General features: G+C 45.5%; 1 protein-coding gene across 4 annotated transcripts in view; it reads left to right on the forward strand.

Moving 5' to 3' along the window:
- Positions 1-13,757, forward strand: part of DOCK11 (dedicator of cytokinesis 11) — a 67,039-nt gene that overhangs the window by 18,907 nt on the left and 34,375 nt on the right. For 3 of the 4 annotated variants that reach the window (XM_015860404.2, XM_015860400.2, XM_015860401.2), the window contains exons 8-24: positions 628-805; positions 1,275-1,354; positions 1,628-1,711; positions 3,675-3,815; positions 5,428-5,637; positions 6,103-6,225; positions 6,554-6,636; positions 7,365-7,487; positions 7,651-7,727; positions 8,482-8,666; positions 8,745-8,810; positions 8,990-9,082; positions 9,488-9,611; positions 10,185-10,306; positions 10,665-10,751; positions 11,711-11,800; positions 13,173-13,291. In XM_015860404.2, the coding sequence (XP_015715890.1) occupies positions 628-805; positions 1,275-1,354; positions 1,628-1,711; positions 3,675-3,815; positions 5,428-5,637; positions 6,103-6,225; positions 6,554-6,636; positions 7,365-7,487; positions 7,651-7,727; positions 8,482-8,666; positions 8,745-8,810; positions 8,990-9,082; positions 9,488-9,611; positions 10,185-10,306; positions 10,665-10,751; positions 11,711-11,800; positions 13,173-13,291 (1,985 nt within the window). The remainder of the gene's footprint in view (positions 1-627; positions 806-1,274; positions 1,355-1,627; positions 1,712-3,674; positions 3,816-5,427; positions 5,638-6,102; positions 6,226-6,553; positions 6,637-7,364; positions 7,488-7,650; positions 7,728-8,481; positions 8,667-8,744; positions 8,811-8,989; positions 9,083-9,487; positions 9,612-10,184; positions 10,307-10,664; positions 10,752-11,710; positions 11,801-13,172; positions 13,292-13,757) is intronic. The other variant, XM_015860402.2, reaches the window with a different exon arrangement.

Consider the following 13,757-nt stretch of genomic DNA (forward strand, 5'->3'; position numbering starts at 1 on the left):
AAGCTCCAAGCACCAAGTGTGGCAGAGCTGGTACACGGCAGCTTGAATTACTTTGGCTGTTTGCTTCAGCACAGATGAGTCAGAGCTGTGCATTTCCATTTATCTTTCTGAATACAGCAAACACAGTAGAGAAGATATCTTGGTGGTGCACAGGATGTACTGCCCAAGCTGCATCAGATTTGCCTGGGTTTCTCATTGGGAAGTGCTGTTTAAAGACAGAGATCAGAAAATTACATTGAACCACTTTCCTCTAAGATAGATTGCTCTAAATGTGCCACATTACTTAATGTGTAGGACAAATCCAGCTCCTGGCTTCTCTGAGTAAATATTAAAGGTCTAATGACGTAGGAGGGAGCTTGCTGCTGTTCCTCAGTGCATTGTCTGTGTTTCATTCTGGCTTAATTCTACTCTCAGAGTAACTCACAGCTGTGGAGCTGTATTGCATGTGATTGCAACCATACAGCCCTGTGTGATTACTGCAGCAGAGGTGTGTGGCGAGGTGATTCTTCTTCCTGTCGTAGTATTTCAGTTCAGGTTGTTTTTTTCAGAGAGGAGCTTTGCAGAAAGTGCTGTGCAGATTTATTGAGGGAGGTGTAACACAAAACTTGCCCTTTCTTCTTTGTTCAGTGTCCCAAAATGCGCCGCTATGCATTTGAACTCAAGACGATAGATAAGTACAGCCACTACCTTGCAGCTGAAACTGAGCAGGAGATGGAAGAGTGGCTGGTGACTCTGAGAAAGATCATTCAGAGCAATACGGAGAGTTTGGTGCAAGAGAAGAAAGATACTGTGGAAGCTGCACAAGGTCAGTTTATAAGTCAATACCTACCTTCAGCCCTCTCTAACATGAAGCAAGCAGGGTGCCTGCAGAAGCATCCATTTTTCTTTCTGGATTAATAGCAAGAATTGTGGCTGACAAAGGATGTTATGCCAAATGGCTTAGTGTAATGCAGACAATATTCTGAAGGATAAAAGTGGAGAGAAACATGACTCTTCCTCTGGATGGGGAATCCAAAGCAATGTTTCCAGGCTCCTGGAAAGTTGGATCTGAGCTGAAGTTCTGCTTTGGAAAAACCTAGCAGGCTGTTAATAGTACATTCTGCTATTAGTAACGTATGGAAAAATCTTACATCCAAGTGGAAAAGTCTCCATAAATTATCTGTAAGCTATTTTTGTGCTATTGTAAGCAAATATTGTGGGATGCTTTCTGGCAGAGGAAAATAGAACGGTGCTCCTGCAGCCGTTTTGAACATCTGCTTTTCGTGTCCTTGCAGATGATGAATCAAGCACGCAGGGAAAATCAGAAAACATCCTGGAAAGCCTGGAGAGAAGCATGCATCCAGAGCTGATGAAGGTATTTTGTTTGCAGGGATCGCTCTCCCAGCCTCATCTCTAGCTCTCTAACCACATCTATCTCCTGCGTGAGCCAGAGTGTAGCTGCCTACTTCCCTCTGCTTTCTCAGTTAGAGCCACATTGCTTTACTTTGAGTGGTGCTGGTGGATACAGCTGGGAAGCCTTGCACCGTCACAAAGGATACCTGAAAAATATTTGTATTATTCCGTTTCCATTCTTTCATTTAATGGATGTGAGCCCGAGCAGTAATATCAATGCTTTTCTTTGTCCTAGTATGGACGGGAAACAGATCAGCTGAACAAACTGAGCAGAAATGATGGAAGACAAAACCTCTTTTCTTTTGACCCAGAAGTCCAGGTAAACATTCTCCTGTTGGCAAATGTGAGGGTTTGCTCCTTTGGCGTCGTGCCTCCCCTATTTCCTTAAGCAACCGCAGCATTTGCCTGCAAATACAGCATGTTTTTTTGGCAGGTTGGAGAATAGGAGTTCAGCCCACATCCCTGTCAATGAGGTCTGAACAAATCAATGCTCACCCGATAGCTCAAATAAAAGGAGCACTCGCAGCGGCCCCACACGTGGCCTCCCCCCAGCTTTTCTGGATTCTGCAATGCCTCTTGTTTCTGCATCTCAAACCCATCACTGGGGCCTCTGGGAGGGTCCCACAGTAGGACAGAAGCAGCAGAAGTGGGATTGCAAGGAGAGCTGCTGTGCTCAGCACATCTGAAGGAGCGAACAGTGACGCTAGAGGCAGACTGCAGAGTTTTCATATGTAGGAAGGTACAAGCAGAAGAAACTCCACACACTGTTCTAATGCCCAAAGCAGGGGATTGTGCACTATTTGGTTTGTTTTCTGCTCAGCTTTGACCTCTGTGCTGAGCTCTCAGCCAAGACCCAGCTGTGGGATTTCAGTGGAATGAGCTGCAATTGTTAACACGGTTGCAGAGAATCATTCCAAGACCTTTCTTAGTTTCTGGTTCCCTTTCTGGCACGTTTTTGCTTGTTCACACCTGTGAAGAAAAACATCCCGGTTTAACAAGGAAACGTAATTAGGCTTTAAAAAGTTTAATTGTACCAAATTAGCTTGTTTCTTGGCACTCCTTTAAGGTATTTGACAGACAGTCCTGAGGCATCCAGGAGAGATATGGATGTTTGTTTGTTTTTTTAAGAGAAGCTGTAAGAAGTTTCCTATCATTTAATCAAATAATAAAAATATCATCATTCAGTGTAGAGCACTAAACTCTATTTTTTTCATTCTGCCTAGATTTTCTGCCCATAGAGCTCTACATCGTGGTGTGGGTCAGTCAGATCTGCTCTAAGACAGGACATCCAAAATCACCTCCCCAGTCAGTGTAGTGTGTGCCTGCTGCTAAGGAAACTGGGAGCAGGAATATATACCCCTGCAATGTACTTTCTTCATAGAAGGGAAATGGAGAAAACAATAGGAAATGTTTCTCAGAATCAGGTTAATGATTGCAGACCGTTTTGCACAAATTACTTGACTGTGAGATCCGTGTCCCACACTGGTAAGCAGGTTCTGCAGAAGTTGAGGGAGAAAAAGCAAATAGAACTGTGCCAGATTGCCACTGAGAGATGTGCTGGTGTTTAAGGGGGTTGGCAGCTGTGTCCCTGGTGCCCAAGTCATTGGGAGTGGTGAAGGTTATGAGTCTTACTCTGGCTGATGGTATTTTGGTCACATATGCACCTGCTTTCTGAGAAGGATGGGCACTGAGGAACTAACTAGCCATGGATGTGCTGGGTTTGGAAGGGTGTGATTATAACCAAAGCTGTTGGGATTTCCCAGACAGCTCTGCAGGCAGCCCTCGTTGCTAAACATGCCTCTTATTGCCGTGCATCTAGATATGCCTTCAGTTCAAGATGTTCATGATCCCAAAAGCATGTGCCTTCTCTCTATTTCAGGCACAGGGACCATCTCTTAAACTAGGCAAATCTTCAAAGTGGAAGATACTTTTCTGAGGGTAACGACGCCTTATATTCCGCTTTCTTCCCCAAGCTCTAAATGGTGTTTTGGGAAGATCCCCAGGGTTACAGCAAAGCAGGAAGGAACTGAAATCATTCTGAGGTTTAGTTTTCTGTGCTTTACAAACCGGATTGCTAAAAACTGATACATCCCCATGAATTCATGCCTTGAACACATTCATGTAACATTACAAAGTGGCACTCATTTGTGAACATCTTGTACTTTTTGCACCGCTTAAGCAAAAATGGTCAAGGTTGTACTGGCTGCAGTGTTACCCCTTAACATTATTTGGGGGTATATTTTCTTTTTTAATGAGATTGGATGTGTTTGTTTGCTGTCTAGAGGCTGGACTTCTCAGGGATGGAGCCGGATGTGAAGCCATTTGAGGAGAAGAGCAGCAGGCGCTTTGTGGTCTGCTGCCAAGATTTGTCCCTCAACCTCCTTGCTCAGCTCAGTGACCAGTCAGAGGAAGGACCCACCAATGTAAGGAGAGCTCTGGCATTTCCTGCTTTGTCTTCTGGCAACAAAAACATATGGTTGATCTGGATGGATAAAGGAGTCCCATCTTGCCATGAGCTATGGTGGGGCCTGGGCAGGTGGTGTCTGTTGGTCCAGGGTCTTTGTGGGGTTTGCCTGCCTTGGTATTCTGGTATATGTCTTGGGATGGAGTTGCCCTAACATACCTTGACCTGCCAGGAACAGGGACTACTAGGAAGCCAGAGGTTCAGATGCACAGGGAACAGGGAATGTGTTCGCAATATTCTGGATCCCCATGAAAGTCCTGTTGGTAAAAAATTAAGCTCCATCTTCAAGCCACCCACTGCTGTGTTTTATCTCATTTCCTCTAATGGCAAGGGATTTCCCTGTTCTGAAATCTCCTGTCTCCCAGACCAAAAGTATTCACAGCCACTTTATTATATGCATTTGTTATTGTGCCATAGCTGTGCCTTAGCCTAAAAAGCTTTCCCTTGTATCTTCCGAGCCTGCAGCTCAGAAAATTGTAGCTAGCAATTATATCTCTCCCCTGCCTTTGGTCTGCCAGACTTGAACAGACCAGTCTCCTCCAGTCTCTTCTCCCAAAACATTCTCCCTGTTACCATGTCCTGCATCGGAGTCAGCCCTTGACACAAGGGTGCCCAGAGCAGCACATAGTATTGCAGGGCTGGGAGGCAGCAGCACCAGCTGACCAGTCTTCACTGATGATATCACTGTCCTGGTGGGGTCAGCCAGCACACCAAATGTGCTCTTCAGTCCCTCCCAGAAGATGAATGCATTACTGATAACAGAGTGATATTATTTGATTGATATTATCAGTCCAGTGATAGACCTAATCAGCATGTTTTTAGTATTGAGGTAATGCCTCCAATTTATGCTGCAACATCTCAGATGTGCTACAGCCTCTCTTCAAGCCTTCACTTTTATCCTTATGTGAACAACACCTACTGGGATCAGTGAACTAAAAACACATGGAATTGTTGCCACTTGCATTGTGCTGTCAAGGTCAATAGCTACAGAGCAAGCTGAGCTTGGTGCAAGACAGTTTTCAGCTGTAAAGCAGCTCCAGAGATGCAGGTTTTGCACATAGAATTCCCAGCCTTGTGCAAGCTCTCCTGGCTGGGAGGTGGTTTGCACCTACTTTGCTTCTGTGCCCCTGTGTGTATCAGCAAGGGAACGTTCTCAGTGTCTGCAGGTGGGTCATCCAGAGCTGATGGACTTTAGGCAATAAGTGGTGTTTTCTAGCATGTAAACATAAACACTCTTCCTGTCTCATTACCAGGGTTAAACGACTCTAACTGATCGATTTGGGTATTTTTTTCTCCAGACTTGTAGTTTATCATTTATAGAAAACCCACCACAGTTTTTCATGAAAGCCTTTTTAAAAATTCATTAGATCAAAATATAAGATATTGAAAGGGGAAAGCGAATTTCTGTATTTAATAAAATAAGCATAAATTGGAAGAATCCTGAAAAATTCTGATAGATAAAACTAATGGAACAAGTAGATACAAGAGGCATGTCTGGCAGGAAGAGCAATGCATGTAAATGACCTTTGGTTGGTACCATGCGCTTTTTGACACACAGATTTCATTTGCAGGTTGAGCCCTTCTTCCTCAGCTTGGCATTGTTTGACCTGAAAAACAACTGCAAGATTTCTGCAGACTTCCACGTGGACCTGAACCCTCCATCTGTCCGTGACATGCTGCTGGATACATCAGCTTCCAAGGTGGAGGACGTGAAGGGGCGTTCGCCAGGCGAGAGCCTGGTGCATGGCATCCCTGAGTCCTGCCTGCGCTACATAAAACGGGTGAAGAACTGACTTTGTCCTCTTGTTCTGTGTCTCTGTGAGGCCATGGCTGTATGTAGCTTCATGTAGCTTCATGTAGCTTCATGTAGCTTCATGTAGCTTCATGTAGCTTCATGTAGCTTCATGTAGCTTCATGTAGCTTCATGTANCATGTAGCTTCATGTAGCTTCATGTAGCTTCATGTAGCTTCATGTAGCTTCATGTAGCTTCATGTAGCTTCATGTAGCTTCATGTAGCTTCATGTTTTAGTCAGTCTCGGGCTGATTGCTACTGTGGGCTCACAGGCACCAGCTAGAGTTCTTCAGGAGCTGACCATTCTCAAGCCTTGAGATTTCCCATGGCCCATCCATGGCAGCTGCCAGAGCAGGGTCTGTGTCCCCTCTGGGAGGGGACAATCATGGCCAAACCCAATGCTACAAGTAGGGTATCCCACTTGCTGACAGCCTCCCTTCTTGTCTGTTGTAGGGTGTTTTCTCTGTGACCGACCCACATGCGGAGATCTTCCTGGTGGCCCGAGTAGAAAAGGTGCTGCAGGGCAGCATTACACACTGTGCAGAGCCATACATGAAAAACTCGGACCCAGGGAAGGTGAGATGGGGCTTTGGGGGGCTCTGCTTAGTGATACTGCATGCTGCTGTGGGCAGTAGCATGGTCTATAACGTGGAATGTTTCTGCTGCTCTTTAGCTGCTTTCTAGCTAAGTCTGCTCTCCATACATTCTGCTGCCTGTGCTGTAATAAATGTGCATGGTGTGAAGTGATAGGTATTTTCTATCAGCTCCTCAGGCCATGCTATGCTGTGTGTATGCAGCGCTGTGAAACGCAGAGCATCTCCTCCCTGGAGAATGCAGTCCTCTCTTTTCCAAGTGCAGCGTGGAAGTAGTGGCACATGCTCACCTTCTCTCTTGTGTTTTGCAGACAGCCCAGAAGGTCCATAAGGTGGCCAAGCAGGTGTGCAGCCGTCTGGGCCAGTACCGGATGCCCTTTGGCTGGGCTGCCAGGTTAGTGGCCTTGGACCGCAGTTTTATTGGGTTGGGAGCTGCTGCTGTCAGTGATCTGGGACAGCATCAGGCTGTGTGGGCTAAGGGCCAAGCTGCTGAAGTCACTGAGGCTGCATGGAAGCAACAGAGGGCAGAATCTGGCCCTGACTTCTCAGGCAGAATGTGGATTGGCCTGAAATACTCTATCTAGAATTAGAAACAAAATATTATGTAGTAAACAGTGCTGGGAAGACTGTAACCTTCCTGCTGACCTGCAGCTACTGACTTAAAGGCAGAACATCCCTGTGGCTGGGTTACCCTGTCCTGTGCTACTGTGAGAACTGGTGCAGAAATTACCCTCTGGCACCACACATTGCCAGGGAGGGGACAAAAGTAGAGACAATCAGCAGAGTTACATCTCTGTCTCTGACTCTGCTTTAATTAATGTTCTTGGGAGCAACTGGACATAGTGACTGTATTCCATTGCTGTTATTTCAGTGTTAACTCCCTTAAAACTTACGTTGAAAGAAGGCCCTGCAGGCAAGTTCAGTTCTCTGCCAGTGCCTCCTGTTGCTAAATTGCCATTTGGTGCTGACACGAGGGGCAGTAATGGCATGGGAACACCAGATGACTGTCTTAGTGGACTGGGATTTGGTGGTGTGCAGCTCACCATGTGTGTTCTGAAGCTTGATCTTCCTGTGCCTGCATCTTTACCATCATTTAGAGAATGTGTCTTTTCTTTTCTGCAGACCCGTGTTCAAAGACTCCCAGGGCACTCTTGATGCGGAAGGAAAATTCTCGCCTTTGTACAAACAAGACAGTAGCAAACTCTCAAATGAAGATATGCTGAAGCTATTAGCAGAGTATAAGAAGTAAGACTGGTGCAGAGGCCTTTTAACATACATTTTTAAGCAGTAGGTGTAAGCATGAGATAACAATTTCTAAAACACTCAGGAGGTAACTAAAAGCCCTGGTGATGGGTTCAGCCCTTGAACTTTCAAGATTCACCCTCTTGTTCCTTTCTTCCTAATGCAGACCAGAGAAGACAAAACTTCAGATCATACCAGCCCAGTTAAATATTGTCATCAAAGACATCCCCCTGGACTTCACAAGTAAGGATCTTGGATCTGAAAACAAATGCTGGTGGTGCTAGCCTCAGGAGTTAGTGCTTGTATGGGGAGCTTTTGTTTCATTAGCAAGAACATATTGGGATTGAAATAAGAAATCAGTAATTCCACACAACCACTGACTTGGTTTTTGGATGGATTCTGTGGAGAGATGGGATCCAAGTGCAGAGGTTTACTTGAGGGTATCACATTCTGCTAGGATGTCACATCCTAAATCTAAAGGAAGCCACCTGTCTGCTTTTGCCATTATTATTACACTGAGCTCAGATAACATTTTTGATCCATAACGTTACATGTTCCGTTTGATTCTCCACACTTGTGGTGTGCTCAGTGTCACATCACAAGCTCTTCCCATATCCTGTCATGGATTCTGTCATCTGCTTCCCTCTTTAAAGGACTTTTTAGCAGGCTGCCTTTCTTCTCCCTTTCTTCCAACATCATCACTTGAGTTAAAAACTGTCTTGATGGAAGCAGAGGGTGGAAAAGTTCTGACACTGTGGGACTTGTGCACTTTGAGAAGTCAGTCTCAAGCTGTCATTTCAGAAGTCCATCTTCTTTGGACATGCGGTATCAGCATGTTTTATAAAGCAGTTACCTTGCTGCCTGGTCACACATGTGGCCTTTGGGCATGGAGAGAACTGAGTTCTTGGGAGCAATGGCAGTTTCAGACCTGCAAATTTCAGGACACGTGAGCTGTGCTTCCCATGGAGCATGTGCTCATCCTTTCCTTCTCTTTCAGACTGTGTGACAGCTTCTTATATTCCTATAAAGCCTTTTGAGAAGAGCTGTGAGAACATTGCTGTTGAAGTGGAGGAGCTCGTCCCAGAAGTTGCAAAATACTGTTATCCCTTCACTGTCTACAAAAACCACCTGTATGTGTACCCTTTGCATTTGAAGTATGAGAACCAGAAGGTGTTTGCAAAGGTGAGTGACTCGGTGGGCTCTGGAGTGATGCTGCTGACCTGTGGATGTGGCTCATCCTCCTCTTTTCTCCTAATTCAGGCGAGGAACATTGCTGTCTGCATTGAGTTCAGGGATTCAGATGAAGCTGATGCCAGGCCATTAAAGGTGGGTACCTTTTATTTCTAGTGACCTGGGGCTGACATTTGTTTGCAGTTCTGTACCATATGCCAACCAGGCTGAGCAGAACAATAAGAAAACAGAGTTTCCATGCTCACTGTTTCCATTCAGTCTTCTAATTCAGGGTGGCAGCAACACTGAATAAAGCTTCTTGTTTGTATTTCCAGTGTATCTATGGCAAGCCTGGAGGCCAGCTCCTGACATCCAATGCATATGCAGCTGTGCTGCATCACAACCAGAGCCCGGAGTTCTATGACGAGGTAAAGCAAAATGGTGGGAAATAAAACCTTCCTGGGTGCTACAGAGCCAAGTAGCTTTTCAGGATTATATCTGTTTCCAGGGATGGGGGAAATACAGGTTAAAAAACAAACATCATCTCTTTGCCCTTCAGTAGAAGAACCCAGCAGAGCCAGAGATTTTATCAATGTTTAATGCCAGTCTGTTTTCTGCTGTCTTTACTGTCACGCTTTGTGCACTCCAATCACACACCACCATTAATAAGTAATGTGCAAATGTGCTGAAAATGTTAGTTGGGAGTTATCTAAGATGGCAGGAGTCTTTCTTGTGTAACTGCATAAAATGTAACATTTGTGAAATAAAATAGTACTTAAAGTATTATTCCATGATTAAAAATACAGCCTTACCCTATCATGATATCATTTTAGATTAAAATTGAGCTTCCAATTCACCTCCATCAAAAGCATCATTTGCTTTTCACCTTCTATCATGTCAGCTGTGAAATTAATACAAAGGCAACATCGAAAAAACAGGACACCGTTGAAACTCAAGGTATGTTCACTGCTTACATTACTTCAGCTGGAGCGTAATATTTGACTACAATACTTATCTATCTATGTTTTCTTTTATGGGAGCATCCTAAGACAAACTGTGGGTTTCAGCTGTGTACAGTGAAGCACAAGTTTTGCTGCTGGTACCAAACATTCATGCATGAATAGGGCAATTGTCAGTCAAGTCAGTAGCAAGCACTTGGCACAAGATCAGGGCCTCAGGGGCCGCTCCTGCCAACCCTGAGCATGCATAGAAGACTGAAGTCCTCCTTGTTAGGACTCCTTCCAGCTGGTTGTAGGGCAACTAAAGGACCTTTGCCACTTTGCTCAAGGCTTACACATCATTTCTTCTCCTCAAACCCATTCCTGATCTCCGTTGTGCTGAATTTTATTCACTGAGTCAGCAGGTAAAATATGTTTTAGCAAGGCTGATGTGATCAGTCCTGGCCTGGTAGGAGCCACTTGCACAACTGTGAGTTGGATTTTTGTCGGGTGAGACACTGCTCTTTTTGAACTTGAGCTAACCATATATCACCGTGTCTCTGCTAACTCAGTCCATTGGTTGTGTCTGCAGTGGGATACGCTTGGGTCCCGTTGCTGAAGGATGGACGGATTGTCACCCTGGAACGTCATTTGCCTGTTTCATCCAACCTTCCACCTGGCTACCTGAGTCTCGGGGACACAGAGTCACGAAGGGTAGGGAAGACATTTAAAATGGGCTTAAACATAAAGGGAAGAGGAAAGCTGAGCTTTTGCTGCCCCTGTATGTTCTGGGCTTGTGCATGGCTGGAAAGATCATCACATCAGTGTAGCCCTCAAAACTGGTGGGTTTTGTGATAGGTTGGACTGGGCTGTTGCACATGGTGCACAGCAGGAGAGTGGACGGGTGTTCTGTGAGTGTGTTCTCATGTGGACAACTCTGCCCAGCTGTGGCTGCACACCAGGGGTCCCCATCCCTCCACCCAAGCTTACCTTTAGAACCACTGTCTGCCTGCACACAGCTACCTTCTTCCCACAATCTGAAGCCAAGTGCCTGAATGTTGTCTGTTCACAGCAGTCCAGCACAGATGCAAAGTGGGTGGATGGAGCAAAGCCACTCTTTAAAATCAGAATCCATTTGGACTCGACCATTTACACCCAGGTAGGCTGAGCATGTCATCCTTGTTGATTACTAACACAAATGCAGAGGAAGCATTTGCTGTATCTCTGCTGCTTCTCTGCTGTTTGCAGAGCAGTGCTGTGATTATTCTCTAAAAGCAAGTCTGGGATTCATTGCTAGAGTTTGCTGCTTTGTCTGGGTTTGATGAGACAGCTGTGTGAGTGAATGAGCACTGGGAGGTGCTGGTGTTATCTTGGCCAGTGGCTCTGTAACTAGCAGGACAAGTGAAATATTTGAGTAAATGAGCTGCTTCAATGTCATGGAAAGGAAAAGAACTGGTGGAAATGAAAGACTTCCTCCAAACATCAGACTCTTCATTGGTATACAAAAAAAGTAGTGTTCTGACTACAGCAGGCACTTTTCACAAGAAAACCAGATTCCTCATTTCCCTCTGAAACCACTTTAGGCTGTTTAACCTAGTCCTAAAGTGTTCTGCTGACTTACAGTGGTGATGGACTTCCCTAAGCTTCACATGACGTGCAGCAAAGATTCCCAGCAGAAGCTCCAGGGCACCGCCTGTCTGCACTGCTCATAGGGAAATGCCCTTGACAGAGCTTGTTGTCCTGTGCTGGATGTGATCAGCTGTATTTATGTTCAACTTGTTTTCAGTATAATCTAAACCTGATTTAAGATCTTACTGATGTTGTACAGCGTGTTATCTCCCCTTCAAAATAAATCAAAATAAATTAATTTTAGCCTGGGAGGAGGAGGAAAAAGAATGGAGAAGCAATGGCAATCGTGAAGAGTTGCAGCAGTGCTGTAGTCCTGGGGGGAGTGTCAGCTGAGGACCAAGAGTGTCAGTGATAATGACAGGGAGCTTGCTATACATAGTCCTAGCTTGCTGCTGTGGGTCTATCAGTGGAGTTTCAGGTGTAAGCTAGAAAGCAGGGACTGACAAAGACTGAGGCTGCTGCACTGAACTTGCTTTTCATCTCTTCCAGGACATGCACTTGCACAAATTCTTCCAGTACTGCCAGCTGGTTCAGGCAGGTGTGAAGGAAGTCCCTGGAGAGCTTGTTAAATACCTGAAGGTGAACAATGCCTGTCTGTGGGCTTTGATTATGTTTTTCTGCATCATCAGTGAATACCCAGAGCCCTGTACTGTAGGAACATGCTAGGATCGGTTGTGCAATATCCTTACCTTTGCTTACTGACATGACCTTCTGCTGTCTGTGTGCTTCCTGCTGTCTTTCCCAGGAGATGAAACAAGTCAGCATCACCCTGCTGACAGCACAGCCTCATCCCAACAAACCTGTATGTCCGTGTCCTCCCCCCCCCCCCCCGCTACATCTGATTGAAACTTCTCGAGCTATAGCACAACTCCTCTCTTTTAGGAATAAATCCATTCAAATCAGGACTTTTTTCAGGCTGAAAAAGATCAATGAGATTGTAGCTTGGTGAAGTTTGACCATAGATGATGGGCTGTAACCCCAGACCCAGCTTTTCAGCACTCACTGCAGCGTGAGTAAGGTCACCCAGCAAGGCTTTTGAAGGGGTTGTGTTCCTTAGTTCTTCAGCATCCTTGCTTCATTCCATAGCTGCCTGTGTTTGAGATTGTTCCACTGGTGGAGATTTATCATCACAGAGTTACTGGGTGTGTTTCACATAGTGTACAAATAACCTAAGCAAAAATAGGCAGGTTTGGAAGCCAAGCACTAAAAGAGCAGTTGCTTTGCCCTCACTGCAGTCTGCAGACAGGGAGACATTTCCATACTGACCACAAGTGGGAGCTTCTTCCTTCTGTGACATCAGTAATTTCAGTAATTTAAATATTTACATACAGATTTAAGATTTAGATTTGCAGTTTAAAAACTGAAAATTAAAGGACATAATCTTTCCTGGACTCATGTTGTAATACTCAGGCAAAAGAGGTCTATGTGATGGGTGAATGGTGCATGCGCCAGATGATCCTGACCTTCACCAGATCACTTAACTTCTCATAGCAAGCTGTGCCCTCTAGAGAAAGGTCTCACTGCAAGCTATAAGGCATCAGATCTTTGCGAAGGTATTTGGGAAAATGGGACTTCATCCATTTGGATGAATGGCAAGAAGAGTCAGCAGCAAAACTTCAGCCTTAAGTTCCGGGTTACTGGGGTCAGCTTATAGCATGTGACCTCCAATTAAGTCACAGCTGCCTTGGCACATCTGAGAGGAAGATTAATACCTGCCAGGAGTGATTCATGCTGCTCCCTGAGGGGAAGCAGCTGGGATCCATCAGTTGGAAGCAGGCAGTGAGCACTGCTCAGGGTCCAAGTCCCCCCGTCCTCTGGCAGGCTGACACCCACACCCAAAAGCATTTTCTAATGCCTGTTGTACTGCCCCAGAAATGTCTGTGGACTATAAATATTTGACATCTGCAAATTGTTGAACTAAAAGTGTCTGTGTTTTGAACATTTGTTTTAGTGTTTGCACGCCATGGAGATCCAAGTAATGATTCAGTTTCTACCTGTAATTCTTATGCAACTATTTAGAGTCCTTACAAATGTGACCCAGGAAGATGAAGTAGCTGTCAACTGCACCATGTGAGTGTCTGGTAAACCATCTGTCTTTGGTTACAAATGCAAAGCCACAAATTACAGTGCAGTGCGGGGTGGTTTCCCAGTACAAGGTGTTAAGTGGCAGTGCTGGCTGTCCACTGCTGCTTGTTGGTGTGGTTGTGCACCAAAGCACTCGCATGGCACATCCAGGTGGCACAGGGCAGAGTAGGGTCTGGGAGCTGCCTGGGGGAAACGTGTGATCTTAAATAAACTGCTGAGAAGGAGTGGTGGGGACAACGAGGAGGTGAGGGCACACACCTGGGAGCAGGGGTTGGATTAATGGATTTATTTATTTGTGGCTCAGAGCCTACATTGCAGAGGTTTCAGGCCTTCCTCCAGCAGGGTTTGCTGTTGGTGTTGTGCAGTGTTGCTCAGCAGTGCCTGCAGCCCCCAGAGGGCAGTGCTGCCTTGTGCCCTGCTGATCCTCCAAGTGGAACTTGAACTGCCAGAG

This window comes from Coturnix japonica, chromosome 4 (genome assembly GCF_001577835.2).
Source record: "Coturnix japonica isolate 7356 chromosome 4, Coturnix japonica 2.1, whole genome shotgun sequence".
In the NCBI taxonomy this organism is placed as follows: domain Eukaryota; kingdom Metazoa; phylum Chordata; class Aves; order Galliformes; family Phasianidae; genus Coturnix; species Coturnix japonica.